The sequence below is a fragment of the Phaethon aethereus genome (assembly GCF_964289735.1).
Source record: "Phaethon aethereus genome assembly, chromosome: 9".
Lineage (NCBI taxonomy): Eukaryota > Metazoa > Chordata > Aves > Phaethontiformes > Phaethontidae > Phaethon > Phaethon aethereus.
The window spans coordinates 17,664,857-17,683,069 of NC_138585.1; the positions used below are offsets into that span (position 1 = coordinate 17,664,857).

The window sequence follows — 18,213 nt, forward strand, 5'->3', positions numbered from 1 at the left end:
GAGTTCTGTGTTACCGCTTCATAAATCTTCACGGATCTTTCCATCTGAGAAGCATCACTGTTGGTTACTGCAGTAAAGAGTTGTTTTAGTCAAAGTAAAAATCAAGTGTTCCCACTTCTCTGGAATGCCTCAGTGGATGTTATTATGTAATTTATATGACAAAATCATCTCTTTAGCCACTCAAATGGCTCAAATAAATTGGGAGGGGGGAGGTACCTTGATGAAGCACCAGCTGAAGGCTGTACTGTTGCCTGCAGGTTGCTCTGATGAAGGCTGTGTAAACACATTCATATCTAAATGAAAATGAAATTGTTTTTTTTTTAAATACAGATAAAACCAGAGTTTTCTAAGGAGCTCATAGAAGAAGATAGGAGTTCTGTTGCACGTAGGCTTGTATAGTGTATATACCTGCTTGGTGCATTGTTTCATTTCAGATGGCTAGAAAACTTACCTGCCTCTTGTGATATTTTTTGAACTTCCCTAAATTTGAATCATTTCTGAGAAACACACCCTCATGTATATCTATTGCAGATCTGCAGCAGGTTCTTCACTGCATGCTTCTGGTCAGGCTTTTTGTGCAGGCCACTGCCCTGCCCATGTCCAGCTCTGCTCCTATGTTAATGGGTGTTAAACCTTAAATCTTGCTAGACCCCACTCCTGGTCCACCGTAACCAGAATATTTGAACCACACATAGATTTTTTTTTTTTTTTTTTTTTTTTTACCCCCTACCCCTGGCTGCTATTTCTGTTTTGAAATTGCCAATAGTATTTTATTTGAATGGAGCCATGTCTACATTACATGTGAGCTGACACTGGTGACAGTGTTGTTCAGTTGGTGCTTATCCCTCAAGTTCATCCGCCGTGCCTGTTGGCAGCACTCATCCTCATCCTCCTGACAGTGCGAGGCCTCCTAGAAGTTCACATTCTTCAGCAAGTCTTGCTTAGGCAACCAGGAGGCATTTCAGACAAAAACACTGGGGAGAAGGAGGCTGTGTTGCACATGAGAGAGTTGCAGGAAATTCCTGGCATGGGAATAGCTTGGATCCTTTTTGTTGAGAAAGAGATGGGCTTTGCACCCATGCTTAGTCTGCTGAAATATGTCAGTTTGTTGCGTTTTCTCTGCAGGTCTTCCATCTTTGATGTTTCCCCCCCTCTGCTACACACACCCTCTTCAGAAATGGTTGCAAGTTGTGCAATTAGGTATCTGCATTCTTCCTTTATTAACTCATTCATGGATGAAATTAAACTTCTGTTAAGCTTTTCTCTTTTTTTCATCTGTCACTGCACTACCAAAGCAACTGGTGAACATATTTCTGTATCAGATGATTAATTCATGTCTAATAGTTTAGAAAGTCATAAATATTTAGAATCTTTTGAAATATGACTGGGGAGACTTAATGAGGAATTTAAAAGATATATTTGACATTGTTCTTTAATAATCTGACATTTCATTTTTCAATGAAAAGTCCTTAAATATTTAGACTAAAAAATAAGTGTATGTTAGTGATGCTTCAGACACTTCCATTTTTAGTCTCAATCACAAGAACAGTGTGGTGGTTTATTTTCAGTATTCTGTTTATTTACTTGTTGAGGCTACCTTATATACATATACGGGGTTCATGTTTAAATATTCTTGAAATATAAGGAGTAAGTCCTCTAACCTTGACGATGTGCAACTTAGAGAATTGGAGATAAACTGCGCAAAGGTATTTGGATGTGATTCTAACTGGGCTGTGATCTAAGAAACTTAAGTGGAATATGCTTCAAGACATGGCAATCTGAGTTTTTAATTTGTCTTGTGGTGGCGTTGCATACCTCTTGGGGGAAAAAAAGTGGATTGTTAAACAGAGTCAATGTACCTAACAGTGTTCCTTGACTTTCAGTAGCTCAGTAAGACTCTTGCAGGCAAAGCCTACTAAGAATGCAACATCTGCAGATGTTGCAGTTGTAATTACCTACGGAAAAAAGCCCAGTTTTAGGTTCCTTACAGATTCCTAATAATACTGCTGTAAGAAATGTTTCATGGTGAAAAGGAAATACAGTTTCAGGGTTCTCTGACTGTGGAAGGTTCTCCATAGTTTGCAACATCATGGATTGAAAGGAAAACTGACCACTTTCTGTGTCCAGCTGATCTGGGTGGTTTTGTTCATATTAGTTTGTGTTGGTAACAATTGACATCCTGTTTTTTATTTTGTGAATTTTTGCACTGGAGGCTTAAGAAAAACTTTCTTTCCTCTCTTTTTGGAAGTAATGAAGAATCCAAAACTTTCTTTGATTTCTCAGAAATTCTAGGGCACTTACAAGCTAAGTATCAACTTTTGTATAGAGAATATAACATTTATACTTATATAAATATGTCACTTTAATTATATTCAGGAAATTAACATCCCCAGGAATTTAGATCAAAGTTGAGGCTAAGGTTAAGATAATTGGGCAGGAGTTAGGCAGCTCCTTTGTGTTCTCTCTGGTTCTGGTTTACATGAAGATTCAAAATCCTTAGCCACATAAGGTGTTTGTTTCTCGTGGAGGTTTTGAGAGCAACCAGGTGGTGAGTAAAACTAATAAAATGTTAGCTATTATGTTTTGCTGAGAATCTCTCATTATTGTCTTGGTGCGTTTTTATTTTTCTTTACATTTTTTTTAATGACTTCTGAAACGAACCAAACTGGATCTTGAAGGAAGTCCTTCATCTGCAGCCCATATACCACAACTTTACCAAAATTTATCCTGGTGTAGGGTGGAAACAAAGCTGTAGCTGACTACTGTGTTCAAGTCCTATAGAAGAAACTTCTAGAGTTTTTGGGGCTTCTTGATTAATTTAGTTTCCTGGTAACAGAATAAAGTTGAACCTAGTTGTGATGTTGTTTGAGGTTTTTTTGTACATGGGTTTGGGTTCACTGACGTCTGTGTTTTGATCGCTTATGTAGGAGCAGCTGAGCAATTTTCAGATGAAAATGAAGGAAATAATCAGGCCATTCTTTTGTCGTCATTTTGCTGTTGTAGTAAAATGTAATTTCAAAAGCAAACTGCTTGAGCAAAACCAGTGTTAGGGAAAAAGGAAGGAACCAGTGCATTAAAGATAATTTGCTTTTTAAAAATAGACATTGCCTATCTTTCTAAAATACACAGCCCAGTTTAGAGACATGCCTTAGGCTTTAATGTAGGAATTTTTAGATGAAATTACTGGACTGTGTTATGGGAGGGTCAGACTAGAGGACTACAGCACGTTGCTTCTGTCCTCAAAATATACTAAATATATGCCAGGTTTAAAATTTTTTCTATGACTTTTAAGTGGGGGAGGGGAGCAGAATTGTGTCTGGAAATGAAACTTCTGCCCACTAAATCCCCAGATGTTAACTTCCCATGAAATACCAGGATATCTTCTGTGTCTAAGTTGTAGTAATGACAGATGTCCATTTTAGGACTGACTAAGCATAGCCTGTTGCCAAGTGTGACTTCTGATAAATCATTTCTGTTTTTTTAGTAATGTTTTTAAGTTTTCTTACACTCTTCATTTCTTCTCTCCCTCTCTGACCAGAGGTTTCAATTCAGTAACCACATTGATTCAGCCATCAGCACAACAGAATGGTGGAGGTCTCCAGCAGGGAGCCAGAGGGGTGGACTTGGTTTGGGAATCTGTGTGGGGCTTGGTACCAGTGAAGTGGAAGCTTCCTCTGTCAGCAGCAGGACTGCCCCTCCGTTGTGCTGAATGTCGTCAGCAGCTCGTGTGGCTATGCTCAACCTGAAGATTGAAAGCCTCAGGGCTCGGGGAGGAGATGTTCATGTGGTCATGGTTTAAACATATTCCCCAACTGGATTACCAGTTGGAAGTAAGCCACAGGAGCATCGTTGCAGCCTGTAACTGCTTATGAGAACTTTCTAATTTTTCTTCTGATCACTTGACAGAATTGTTTTGCCTTTTATGAATTTTATTAAGTGTGGGTTTGGGTTTATATGGGCTAACCTTTGGCAACAGCGTGTAGGACTTTGTAAAGCATCTCAGCAGTAAAGCAAGCAAGCAAGCAAATGTTATTGCTTAAGCATTGATGCCAACAGTACTCTTGTGTACTGAAGTCCTGTTCCTCTGATAACCATTTTTACAAGACACTTTTGTTTCCTGAACCCACTTGTGGTTCTGCCTTCTAGGTCTCCATTATGTGGGAAGATGCTTTTTGAAGATTGCGTGTTCAAGAAGTCTGAGTTACTGAGGAAAGCAGTGGGACCTGTTAAGTAGTTTTAACTCCCAAAATGGATTTAAAGAAGGCCCCCATCAAAATGTTTGACTGTTTTAAGGATAGATTTGAGATAGAGCATTTAAAGTAATGGCCACAAATAGTGTAAATCTGGCTAAGAATTCTATAATCAATTAGTGTACATTAATCCTGATTTTATAATAAAAACTGTGTTGGAACTTCTAAGCCTGCAGACACAAAGAGGTTAATGATTCTATAAAACCCAGCTTTCTGAACAGGAATTTAATGATTAATGCTTCGAAGTGCATAATCACATCTTTGCCAAAAGATGTTTTTCTCTTCTTTCGCTCACAATCTGCCTGTTTAACATTTGCTGAAGTAAAGCAAACACAAAGGTGTTAAGAGTCTTTGTGCAAGAGCTGAAGTCTTCTGTGCAGCTGAATGCTTGGGCTCATTTATTATAGGATTTGTGACTCCTTATCTACACATCAGCTCATTTAAAAAAACAAAACAAAAAACCCCAACAACAACAAAAAAAACATTGTCAGCATCCAAGCTGTTACTTGAGCAAGAGACTGACAGGTAGTTTTAAATGTGTCTTTTAGTTTATAGTCTTCATTTCTACTGCTTCCTTGCAGGACAGAATCGTTCCACTTCCCAGCTCTTTCACCTTTCTTAACACTTGTAATCATTGCTTCATCTTAGAGGCAGCAGAGTTTCCAGCAACTTTGTGTTTGTTCCTCTCTTCTTTTACGTGTTGGGTTTTGCTGCTGTCTGGGGGGGGGCTGTGTGGGGGGATGTAGGGTGGTGGTGGTGATAGATGGGATTCTTTCCCCATGCAGGTATTTTAAGAAAACTTGTAAAGAAACAGGCTGTTGGAAGCAGGGGTGAGGTAGGAGATCTGGGTACTTACTGCCATTACTGCTGAGGAGTTGAGTAGCCTCTGAAACCCGAGTGCCTTTGGGTCCCTTCAGCGATGCTGGAGGAGGACTGAGCCTGTGTGGTGGTGCTGCCTGTTTGTGATCAACTGGAGCAGGAGAGAGGAGTGTAAAGAGGATTTTAGGTCAAGTTATCAGAGGAAGCAATGGGAAAGTGTTGAAATGGGAAGAGATAATAGCTAGAGTAGAAATTCACTGATTTTGTGTGTAGAGTATAACTGAAGTATGAGTCTGTGGTTATGTCTTCTGTCCCCAGTCACAATGAAAAAAGAGAATGAACTAGATTATTGCTTAAGGTCTCTTTTACTTTTGTTTTCTATGGTTCAGGTATTCATTTAAATAAAACCAATGCTGGATCATACTCTGTAATGTTTTTTCTGTCTCTTGAGTTGACTGCTTTGATAGACACTTAATAATCCTACATGATGCTATAATTCCTGTGTGCAACAGGTACTGTTGCAACCTTCCAACCTCCATCTTTCAGTATAGCAAATGTAAGAAGGGAAGCTAAAGCTAAGGTGTTCTTGGCTCTTCCTTTCTATGTTTCAGTCTGAAATCAGTTTATAGTCAAAGTAAGTGGCTTGCAAGACTGCTTTTAGGATTGTGAATGTGACAATTAAAAAGCTAGTCTGAGCTGCAGGACACAGTGAGGTGGAGTGTATAACCAAATGACGTGCACTTTGAAAACAGGCATAATAATCACTTGCAATTTATACTTTCCCATCTTTCTTTTTCATGAGCATGTATGTGCCAGCTGCATTCCTGCATCGCTCTTGTGTTCCTGGTGTCACGAGGGTGGGTAAATTTGACAAATTAGCTGTGATGGATGTACTTGCAATGCCTGTGAATTCAGAGTGCAGACCTGCCTGATGCAGAGATGCTTATTTTGCAAACGTTTTTGCCTTTGCTGCATTAGGGATGATGAAATTGGCAGTGTACCATATTATGAAGTGGTTTGCGTGGCATGAAAATTAATGGAGTGATAAATATGAATGCAAAGACAGGAGGGAAATTAATATATCAACACCTGTGAGTGTGTTCTGCCTTCCTTCAGAAATACTCAATATTCACAAGACTCTTTGCATTAGCAACATGTGCTTCTCGCTGTAGGAAATTAAGGGTTCCCTTTCATCTCGTCCAGCACTGGGCTAGAAGTTCTGTTGCTGTAATGACCAACAGGACACTGGTTCCCAGCTGGCAAGGCATGGAGCTTACACTCCAGTTTCACATCTCTTAAAAGGTAGCATCACAGCATGATATTCTAAGGAGGCAACGGTAGACATTGCTGGTAAACTGATTGGAAATGTGTGCTGTATCAGTATTTCCTCACATACTTTGATTTACAGCAGTAAGTGGAGTGAAGAAGAGTCAGCAGAACCAGTGATTGCAAAAGTGAGCTTTGGACCCACCAACCTTGAAGGTTGATTGAATACTGGAGTTGGGTTTTACGTTTGCTGATGGGAGATTTAGTACTGTGTGTCTCACGGAGAGTAGACCTCTGCTAGTGGAAAGTCACTTACAGCAGCATGATTTCTAGAGATAAAGACCTCAGTCTCGATAGATAAGTCATTCTGATGGTTAATCTTTTAAAGGTAGAAAATATGCGCTAAAAGGAAGACTTTAGTAGTGGGAGCAATGTGTGATATCTGCAGTGACAGGGAAGTTTATTCATTTGTGCACTTCCCTATTTTCCTCTTAGTACATTTGTTCCACCCCTCTGGTTACGTTTTGAGAAATGCAAAACATGCAGTGTGGAAGGACAATTTTGAATTTTCCAGTATGAACAGAGCAAAGTCTCCATATTTTGAAGAACAACTATAACATTCCTTTTTTGCCGTTCTTTAGGACTCCCGAGCAGTGTCCAAGCGTGGTTTCTTTGCTGTCAGAGAGCTACAATCCCCATGTGCGTTATGGGGCTGCCATGGCTTTGGGTATCTGCTGTGCAGGCACTGGAAACAAGGTGAGCACCAGAAGCATCCATTGCCGAGAGTGTTTCTGCTCTCTCCTGTCACAGAGACATTTGTGTGGAAACATCACACACAGAGATAAGATTTCTCACACATGTACACTGCTAGCCAGCTGGAGTAGAGCAGTACTTTAAATTCTTTAACTGTCCTGGGCATAGAGATTTTTCCTGCTTGTACAGAATAGATGAAGTAGAAGAATGTTTTTATACATTATTGCTACATTTTTGGAATTTTGTCCTCAAAACTTTTCTTAGAGTTTTCTTACTGTCAAGTTGCCACTGAATTTTAAATGCATATTGAGTACTCCAAAATCAATATTCCTTTGCCCTTGGAGTTCTCTTACAGATTGCTTTAGGGGGAGCAAGGGGATGCCAGTGACAGGAAAACAGCAGGTGTTTTGCATAACTTCTAGCTCCTTTCTTCTTTCCTGTGATACACAGTTCATGGAAGATCCATGTAGTAAAGCCAAGTGCAATGAAATTCAATGAAATTGTAGTTTCAGGTGTGTAATTCACATCCAGTACATTTTATTCTCACTTTATAGGTGTCAGTGAAGGATAATTCTCACAGATGAGAGCAGGAACCTTTTAGAGTAGAAGGATTCCCACTTCTTCTGTGTGAAGTGAGCGCTCATGGGGGCAAGCAACAAGTAAACTTGGGGATAAGCTTCCTCTACTTCACCCACATATGTGTATAATCTGTACTGGTACTGAATCACAGTTTCAAAACAGGTGCACAGACTGTCCATGTGGAAGTAACACTTTATGCTTCCAAGTCTTTGATAAATCTTACACTTATCTGTATCAACCCCTCCTCAGCTAGTATTAAACATTTGGTCCGTGGCTCTTGCAAGAGAGCACTCCCCAGCATGTCACTTGTGTTGTGAAATGCACGGAGCCTGACGTGCACTGCCTGCCGTCTTTAGTATCCAAAGCACGCAGACTTGAAAGCAAGCTGAAAGTCCTATTTTTATCCAGGTTCCTTTATTCTCAAGTGGAAGGTGGAATCAAGGAGCTAATTATTTTTAAGCTGCTGCATCTGACAAGTTGATTTAAGTGGAAATGCTTTTAGTCGCACAGAGGATTCTTTTATTTCCAGATATATTGTGTGATAAAGACCTAAGCCATCTGATTACGTGCAGACATGTCTTCCAGAGCTTATATTAGTAGGTTTTGAAGGCCCAAATATATTCAACTTTGGAGACCAGAAAGTTCAGCTTTTTGTCATAAGCAGATGTTCCATACATGGTATTGAATGTGTGCCAAAGAATGAGTGAGTCACCTTCAGGTGGAGCAGCACAGCCTCCAAGATAGCTCAACTGGCAGAAGCAATCTAAGCAAAGACATGATATGTTATAGAAGAGGTTCTCAGAAATAGTGTTTTGTATAAAATCAGCTTGTTTTTAAAAGCCTGACCCTGACAGAAGTAACACTGAGAGGGGTCTGTGCTGGGAGATTCATGCACTCAACTGCATTTGCTTGTGTCCTCAGTTTAAGTATGGACAGGAGAGAGCTCCGTACGAGAGACTGCCAAGTGATTCCGTCTGACTGCTGTAATCAGAAGATCACATAATAGATTAGAAGAGCTCTTTGAGCTTGTTATGGTGGATGTCTAACTAACTGTTATCCCTCCTGTTCCAAAGAGTATCTAACAGCTTGCTTCACATGCCATTTCAGAGTGCTTTTAGAAAGTCCCTGTGTTGTGACGGACCAAATTCATCTGTGCAGACCATGGCTGTACAAACTGCTTTCTTAGGTTTATTCCGCTTAGATCTGAAGAGCGTGGTTGCTGAAGGCTCACTGAGCCTACTAACAACTTGCTGCTGTTGAAATGGGTAGTCTTGATCCCTACTGCCACCTTTTGCTCTGTCTCATGTCCAGCTCCCTAGTGAGCTGATTCAGACACAAACTTACAGAAAACTGACCCAGATAACCAGAACAAAAAAGGGAACAGTTCTCTGCTGAATTATCGAGCTGGAAAAACTCACTGAGAGGTGATACAAGGGCTACAGCTAGCACAGGGAAAGGTGGGGCAGGGGGCTGGATAGCTGAAGGGAAGTTGAGGAAGGAGAGGGATCTGATTTTCATAGCAATGAATTTAAATGAGTTCAGTTGTCTCGTGTAATGTGTGCTGAGGACCTTGTATGGTTAGAAATTAATTTGTGTCTCTAATAATTCTATGTATAGTTAAGTTATGGCTTGCAAAGTGGCAGAACTGTAAATGGAGATTAAAAAATGTGCCTAGAAGAGATTATTTAGCCTGAGGTACCTGCAAATTGCCCAAGCTGGTCTTGGGTACATCTAAGCAGCATTTATTACAATAGACTCTCTTACAGCTTTTCATAATCAATGGTATTGAAAGGAATGATTATTGATAGGTCATTGTGGATCATGTTGCTGTTGCATTTAGCTGGGAAGGTACTGAATTTGAAGAAGCAATAGAGCATTTTGAAATGTTTTAAAAACCTAGATTTACTATATGGGTGCTCAGAGGCAGCCCCACTTTATGTGGGTTTGAAATAAATGCTTTTGCGTGATGCTAAATGTTTCAGGTTCTAACAATAAAGTGTAATGCCAAGAATTTGGGACCTGGATTGTTTTACCATCTCCTTTTCTAACCTTCAACATGTTGTTTGATATCTCTGGTTCATTTGTTCCTTACACAGAAAATGAAGGTAACACCGATGTATTTTGTTGAGAAGAATGGCAAAGCAAGTGTACGAATAATTTATGTGTACTATTTAAGGCATGTCAGTAGTTCTAATGTAATGAATGAATCTGTTGCTTACAACAACTGTTCTTTATCTGCTGCCCTATATCTGCAGGTAGATCTTGTTCCATCCATCACTTGTTTTTTGTGTGTTTTTTTCTTCCCTGTTTTTAGATTAAAATCCACAGAAATACAGATTTCTGCTTCATTTACCAAGGACAGGCAAAATATATTAAAAAGTATATCTGAGAGCATCAATCTGATAACCTTCCATTAGAATGCTGAATCCTGGGATACTAAAAATAATAGTATTAACTTTGTGACTGCTTATTTCTTGGGTGTTTTTTTTAGGAAGCAATTAATTTGCTCGAGCCAATGACAAATGATCCTGTGAACTATGTACGTCAAGGAGCTCTTATTGCATCTGCCCTTATCATGATCCAGCAGACTGAGATTACCTGCCCAAAGGTAACGTGCCATACCTTACATACTGGTTTGTTAGGTGGAAAAATGGTCTTGGATGCCGAATCTTTAGTGCTTGGCACTGCACATAAGCATCAGCAAGAGAGTGTACGTGCCTTGTAAAGAGCCAGAGCTGAAGCACAGCAGGAAGCTCCTGCAGGGATCACAGCATGCACTTTTGAATGGGGGAGCGATGCATGCTGATGGAAACACGCCTGATGGAAGACAGCATTTTTACTCTGTGTGTTACAAGAATACATGCTCTTTCTTAAAAGGTCTAAAAGCATCTTGTAATGAATGTTGGTTTGATGGTTGGACTTGATGATCTGAAAGGTCTTTTCCAACCTTAGTGATTCTGTGGTTCTGTGAATGCTATGAAAGTGACTGTCTTCCACTAACATGCACTGAGACCTATATGCTCATGATTTATGTGAACACCGTTATTTAGTAAAGAAGCTGGTTTTGGTGGTAGTAAACTTAGTTTTGGATGTGGTCACCCTGCAGCAAAGTCCTGTTACAACTATGTTTCTTTTGTAGCTGCTTCTCTTGTAGTCTTACACTTTTCAGGGGAAACAGTTTCTGCTGTCAGAACTGCCTTAGTGGCTTTATAGCAAATACTTTTTTTTCTAATGGAGTTTTTCTTTCTGGTCAGAAGGCAAAAAGGATTGTGTTTAGCTTTTAAAAATAGATTGCCCTGTGAATATGTGACAGATGATGATATGCAAACATTTGTACAGACTAAAAGTCTGCATTAATAGAAGCTCTGAGGTTCCACATTTCATCTGCTCTGGTGAGTGCTGAGGCAGAGCAGTAGCTGGTACTTTGCTACTCATCTGTCACATGAGTTGCTTTTATTGATGTCATTTTAAAAATTGAGCTGTGATAAAAACAGCCACTTTTTACTGCATTTGGATGGGGAGAAAGAAAAAAAACCTCTTTGTCCAGTGGAAAATCTTACTTGGGAAAGTCAGCAAAGGAAATCTACAAATACAGGTGTTTGGGTATTTCCAAGTCAGGGAACATGAAGATTTGCTGGCAGACAGTTTGTTCCTTTGAATTATTTAAAGAAAAAAAAAAAAAAGAAAAGAAAAGAAAGCTAAAAAAAAAAAAACACAACCCAGTTAGTTTTCACTGAGCAGAATCTGGGAGCATTGTTCATACTATCAGAATTGTAGTTCAATTGAATAAGCCAGTGGGGAACGCTAGAGTTCTGTTGGATTCCCTCATCTTCCAATATACAAAGTCTCTGTAATATGAAGTCTAATTATCTTTCTATGGAAAGAAACTGCTTGTTTTTATTGTCTCTTCCTTGGTCAGGTACTTGGAATGCCAGCCCTCAATATAGATCAAGTTTAATTAGTCTGCACTCCTCTAACATTGGGCAAATTGTATAGATCTCCTGTGCCTCAGTTTCCCACATGAAAGAAATAAGGATAATACTGTCTTCTACGAAAGGACGTTATGAGAATAAATCCATTTTAGTTTGCAAAGCACCCTAATCCTCTTGGGATGGGAATTGCAGACTGCTCTGAATCAGACATCCAAGACTGTTGATTACTGTCTGAGTCTGTCTATTGGAGTTTCAGTCTTCTTGAGATGATAGGTGAAAGAGTCTGTGTGTCCTAAAGAAAAGCGCAGGCAGGAAAACAGCTAGCAAAAATACAGATTGAGGGGTCTAGTAAGTCAGATCTCTCTTTCCCAAAGAGGCTGGTAACCTTGACTTCAGCGGTATGTGCAATACCTAGGCTTCTTAAATGGGTGATTGAAATAGTTGGCTAGCAAATACAGGGTGAGGTGTATAGTCTGGGGTTCAGTGGCTTGTTTAAAAATGGGGAGAGGAACTGGAAAAGCTTTATGTCAGAGCCTTGTTTGAGCCAAAATTTGTGTAGTATTACATAATATATCTACAGAAGGCAATTAATTACCCAGTCATAGAAGCACTGCAGATTTTAAAAAACACCCCCCCAACTATAGATTATAAGATAATAAATAATCCCTAAAATATTCTGCTAATTTAGGAACTAAACACATAATATAGAAATTTTACTTGTTTTGAACACCCCAGAAGTTAGTTATAACCATCATAGCTTCTTGCTCAAAAGTAAAAGGAATATTTTGAGGAATATGCTGCCAATTAAGTTATTTATTATCCATGGGAAACTTTTTTGGAGCTCTCTGCCAGTCTGAAGAAAAATTATTTTACTCTGATGTGAAAGGGTGGAGTTCAGAAAACTGGCCATTTTTGGATTACAGTGACATATTTTGATCTGATTAGATTCCTAAGGGGCACACTGGTGCACTGTGTGCCAAAGTGTCTAACCTGATGTATGTGAGTATTTGCCTTGCTGGATGAGCAGCTAGTAAGAGGAGCATGATGGATTTCATATCCCACAAGCTGTATGTGTGGTCTTGACGGGGTTACAGAGCAACTAAATTTTACGTATCATCGTCTCACTTCTGCTAAATACTTCGTGATGCTTTGCATGTGCGAGATGGTGATTTTAATAAAGATTGTGACGTGCAGTCTGACCAGCTTCCTGTCATTACTTTTCAGTTTTATCTGTTCTGGGATTATTTTTTGTTGTTGTAAACTTCTTGGTTTTGAGCTTCGGGTTAGAACGACTTTAAATTCTCTGGTGACAATTTGGGATGAAGATAGTAGCAAACAATCTCCTTTGAAGAGAATTAGATTTTTCAGGAATAAAATAACTTCAGAGTTTGGAGAACTGAGTGCTTCAATGCTGAAATGCCAGCAATAAACAGAGGTTTAAGAATCAAAGTATTTTGGTTTAAAAGAAACCATTTTTGTTGTGAGAGAATGTAGATCTATGCCTTTGAATTATCTTTGCCCTCTTTCCTTTGTATTTGTCTTCCTCTTTGTTGTGCTCACTCTTTATTTAAACAAATAATTTAAGAGTTTAAATTTAAATAAAGTGTTTAAATAAAGAACTGTCATTATATGGAGGTCCCTTGAACTTGCAAGTTGCTTAACTGCCAAAAGGGGTAGCAAATGTTATGTAAAGCTGATTTGGCTTCTTCAGACCTGAAACGCAATTCCTCTGTGTGCAGCCAGCATGATTTTTCCTGACCTCTGTTGATACATTTAAGAACCATATTAGTGCAGGATATGGAACAATAACAAGTTTATTTTGTGAAATGGAATCCTAAATTATAGATGTGATGAGATCATTGTAACAGAAATCAATGACAATTTCATTATGCATTTGTGACCTGCAGGGCAATTAAGACAGCAATTTTGGAGACAAACTACATGCCTAACAACTTGAATTGAATTTACTTTTTCCTGTTTTTGTGTTAGGATAGTTATCTTGGCAAAATGAGAGGATAATAATCAAGGTCAAGGCTTTTCCCAATCTTCCTTTGATCATGTTGGCCTATTATCTTTAAGATGTTGTGAAGAAACCCTCCCCCCTCATTTAGATGAAATGCTAGGTTTTGCAAGGATGCAAGAATGATTTTTGCTATGTTCTAGTAGCATCTTCACATTCCTTCATGTAAGCCTGTTACTGTTAGATGCTTCTGCATACTGTATGCTCTTCCAAGAGAACAAGCGTACACAGAATAACTTCAACTTTTGAAGAAGATAGAAGATGCAAACAGTTTAAAACCTGTTTTATTAAAAACAGATTCCTAAATACTCTTGTTCTTAAGACCTTGCATTTGCAAAAAGCATCATGCACATCACCTGCCACTGTTTTCTGTAGTTAACTGTTTGTTTAAGTCTTATTCTTTACAGTCTCATGAGCTTCATGTGCACGAATGTTGACTGGTGGAGTGAGAATCACAAAGTCACAGAATCACTAGGTCGGGAAGGACCTTCAAGATCATCAAGTCCAACCATTAATCCAGTGCCACCATGTCCCCTAAACCATGTCCTGAAGTGCCACATCCACACATTTTTTGAACACTTCCAGAGATGGCAAAGTGGTAAACAACCTAATAAATGACCGCACCTCGGGTTTGTGGTAGGAAATGGGGCTGTATCATTCTCATGTCTTAAAGCCTGTGTTGTTTCCTCCGTGTTTCCAAGGTTGTGCATTTGGCTTCATTTGAAATCAGTGGCATGTCATTTTGGCCAGCACTAATTATCAGAATGGTATGTGTGTATTGTTAGTAAAGATGAAATTAATCACTGCCTACATTTTAGTGTTCCTCCTGGAAGTCACCCAAATAAATTTCTTGATAGCATTTCCAAATGCTGTAGAATTTTTAAAGTGCTTGAAAATTTCAAGGGAGAAACAAGAGCTTGTGGGTTTCATAGCATATTAAATAAACCTAGTCAGTAGTTCGGGATGCACTTGTTGCTGTGGTTTGAAGAAAAAATATTAGCACATTAAAGGGCTCTACTAGACAAACTCTGGCAGATTTTTCTTCAACAGCTTAAGAAATTACCATCTGTTGACTTCTTGCTCCATTCGCAGGAGGTGAGTTCCCCAACAGTGAAGGCAGAATGCTGAACTGAGTTTTTGTCTGTACCTTGCTTTCTCCAAAGAGATAGAGCAAGGACTCCATGTGAAGATGATGCATTCCTGAATCGCTACAGCTAGAGCCGCCAAAGCAGGCTTTCCCCAGCAGCAAGGAAGGTTTTCAGCTGGGACCTGATGCAGTCAAAAATCCCATTCCTGTGAAGCATTTGCTTTATAGGAACAGCCTGAATAAGCGTGCAGGCCTCCCGTGCATTTGAGTGTTGAGGCAGTTCTTCGATCTGGGTTTGCCTTGTCCCTAAGGCCAGGTGGGGTAGTCTCCCACCCTTTCATAGAACAATTTTGCTTCCACTGATATTAAAGTAAAACTTTGGAAAGGGCACACTTGCTCAACAGATTTTCCAGGGTTGGCAGTGGTCTACGGCTCACAATGCACAGGTATGCAGAATTTTATCTGAAAGCAGAACGCTCATGATATGGCACTACATATTTTGTATTTTTAGAAGTAGAGGGTATAAGGACTATTTCTTATTGTAGCTGTTCAGTGCTTGGTCATTGAACACCTGCTCTCGGCTGATTCCCAGCTGTAACCTGTCTGTGTTGCCTGGAGAGGTGGCAATTGATCCACTGAGGTTTAGCAGCCATGTTTCTGTCCCTTGGTCCCTTGCAGTTGTCTGCGTCCCAGTTAGCTCACTGCTCTGCACGATGTCCCTGTGCCACAGCTGGTGGGCTCCTGGTGGGCTTTTTGCCAGAGTGTTTTCTTCGTCTGCTCTGGACTAATGTACATGTGAATAGGAGCTGGCAAAGGCATATTAGAGGAAGGGTGCTCACAGGGGCAGCATGCCATGACCAGGAGAGGTGGATGACTTCCGCTGCTAGCCCTGCCTCGCCTTTCCCGAGCGAGGTGTTTCTGCCCTCTGTTCCGAGGTGCTGCTCCGTCAGACTTCAGACGCCAGCGTGAACATTAGCAGTTCTGCTGAATGTCTTCTAGCTTCACCCAGGGTTTTGTTCTCTGAAGATTTGATTACGGTATAAATTCCAGATTACAGTCCACCGAACGAGCTTTGTAACATCTGTCTGTTTTAATAAATATTCCAAACCCAGAAGCTGAGCCCAGAGTCATGGGAATGATATGCTCTAAACAGAGGCACTGGAATCCTACTGCTCAGTTCAGCCAGAGGAATAGTTTTACATGTTGCTTCTGTGGCTCTCTGTGTCTGTCCCGAATAATACCTGAAGGCTTTGGTTCACCTAGTCTGCATGTGGTTGCCCTTGATACTGCATGAGGCCCTGTTCCAGGTTGCAAAGGCAAACTAAGGTATTTTTCCAGTGTAGAAGAGGTCAAGCATAAGAAACAAACTATTTATATTAAATGTGTAAACCTCAGTGTAAGCTTTTATAAATAAAAATTGGGAGAGCGTGAAAAAGCATAAATGGAGTGAAGCAAGAGCAGCATTTGGTCAGTATATCCAGAATAAACCCTGTATTGTGTGTGCAGTGTCTCTCTGCCACACATCTGTCTTGTGTGGCTGCCCTGAAAATGTACATTGCTCTTTTTTCTTAGCTTTAATAAATGAAAGGAAATTTAAGTCACCTCCTTTTGGGGACAGGGACTAGTAACTAAAAGCTTTTTAATGCAAAAGGGAATTGGTAAACAGAGAACTAATATTAGCACACAAATTGTCAGACTTGCTTAGACTGAAAAATGGAAATAACTGGTGTTTTTTCCCCTGTCAGTTTTAATAAATGCCCTCTGCTCTACCCAAGAAGTGTTGTTTTGTTTAGCTTCGCTGCTCCTGTTTAAAAGTGGCTGGCTGCTCTGGTGCTTTATGGTGGTGACACTGTCCATTAGTGTGAAACAAATAAAGTAATTTTAACGCAGTCATGTTTAGCAGGTCATAATTTACTTGTGTGAATGTCAGTGCCTTTCACTGTCACAGACTGGTTTGGATCTCACCAGGTTAGATGCCATCAGTGCCGAAGGAGTTGAGGTGGCAAGTATTACAGCTGTGTTAGTGGCTGAAAGAGCAAAGGCAGGAAAGGTGTTGACTGGAGAGTGCCTGTTCCGTTAGGGCACCTGTGTTTTAAGTGGTGTGATGAGTTAATGTGCATTGAGAACCATTTTGCAGAAAGCATGAGGTCTTAATCTGAAGGGTTCACTGCATGTATAGGACTGCCAAGCAGCCTTGTGGCTCTTGGCTATAATGTTCCTGGGTTGGAGAGGCAACTTCTGTCTTCTTTCCATCCCAGACATTGGACATAATCTCTTAAAGGTAGAGTCTCAACTTCTTACTGCCTCTGGTCAAAAATTCACATGTGAAATGTGGTGAAATTTATTGCTAGCATTACCTTGGCTGCAGGATTACCTCATGGCTCTGATGTGCTTTTACTGGGGAATCTGATCTCATGGTTGCTGAGAAACCCTGCAGTTTGATTTATCCCCTCAGTCAGCTCTTGGTTCTGTTTTGATCTTTTTTTTTTTACCTTGATGAATCCCAGTTTAACAAAATGTTATTCCCAGCACTGTTCTCATGTCACTGACTCAGTTGTATGAATGGTTGGGTTTCTTTTTTACGGGTGCGAAAACTCTTTGTGTAAGTGCTTTGAGATTCCCCAGGGCACCCCAAGACAGGCCACATGTGCTAGGAGTGATGCCTGAGGGCTGCTCCTGGTGCTCAGTGCTGCCCACCCTTAGCACAGCTCTGGAGCTTGTGGTGTCCTGCATGCATGGGGTACCGGGTGCTGTTATCAGCCAGAAGGACCTCCTGAGTGTCGTAGTCAGTGTTTAAGCCTCCTTCACTGGTACTGTTAGGCTCTGGGAGCATCAGAGGCTGTGCAAGAGTACATTTCTAGTGGTGGTGTTGAAGCTTGGCCTCTGCCTACAGCAGACACTAAGTGTGTTTCACAGCTGAAAGGTAGGACCTTTCTTCAGCCGCTTATCACTGAGCAAATATCACTGGTGTCCCCGGAGAGGCACACGCTCTTTGGATGTGAAAAGCGGCTAGGGCGTTGTCTGGTATTAGGGTTTTAGACTTGGAAACTTGAACTGCATTTGCAATACTACTAACTGCTCTGTGTCTGGCCCTACAGCCTTGAGCTAGAAGTTGTCCTCTCATCTGTGGCTGCAGGTGTAGGAAGAGGACTTGGAATACCAGCAACAAAGGGACCGGTAGTGGGGAGAAGCTTGTTCAAGACATCTTGGAAGGAGTCTTTTCAAAAAGACCTCCTTTGCTTCTAGGCATTCAAGTGAAGGCTTAGTATGAAAACAGTAAAAATGAAAACAAAATGTCATGCGGATACCTGCATTAAAATTAATTTAGGGAAAAGGTACAGAAGATTCTTCCAGATGTGCTGTGGGTGGGATGCAGCTTCACAAGTTTTGACTGGGATGCAGATCGGGATTTCATGGTCTGCTTTTTCAGCTATAAAAATTACTTAAGCTGTATTGTTGCTTCACTGTATATATTAAAAGACATTTGTGATAAAGCCTTAGATATTG

The 18,213-nt window shown here is 40.3% G+C and overlaps 1 protein-coding gene across 1 annotated transcript in view; it reads left to right on the forward strand.

Annotated features, from left to right (window-relative positions):
- The window catches only part of PSMD1 (proteasome 26S subunit, non-ATPase 1), a gene marked incomplete at its 5' end in the record, with an annotated part of 76,500 nt that overhangs the window by 43,151 nt on the left and 15,136 nt on the right, over positions 1-18,213 (forward strand). Inside the window, 2 exons of the mRNA XM_082003463.1 lie at positions 6,977-7,091; positions 10,159-10,275. Coding sequence (XP_081859589.1) covers positions 6,977-7,091; positions 10,159-10,275 — 232 coding nt within the window. The remainder of the gene's footprint in view (positions 1-6,976; positions 7,092-10,158; positions 10,276-18,213) is intronic.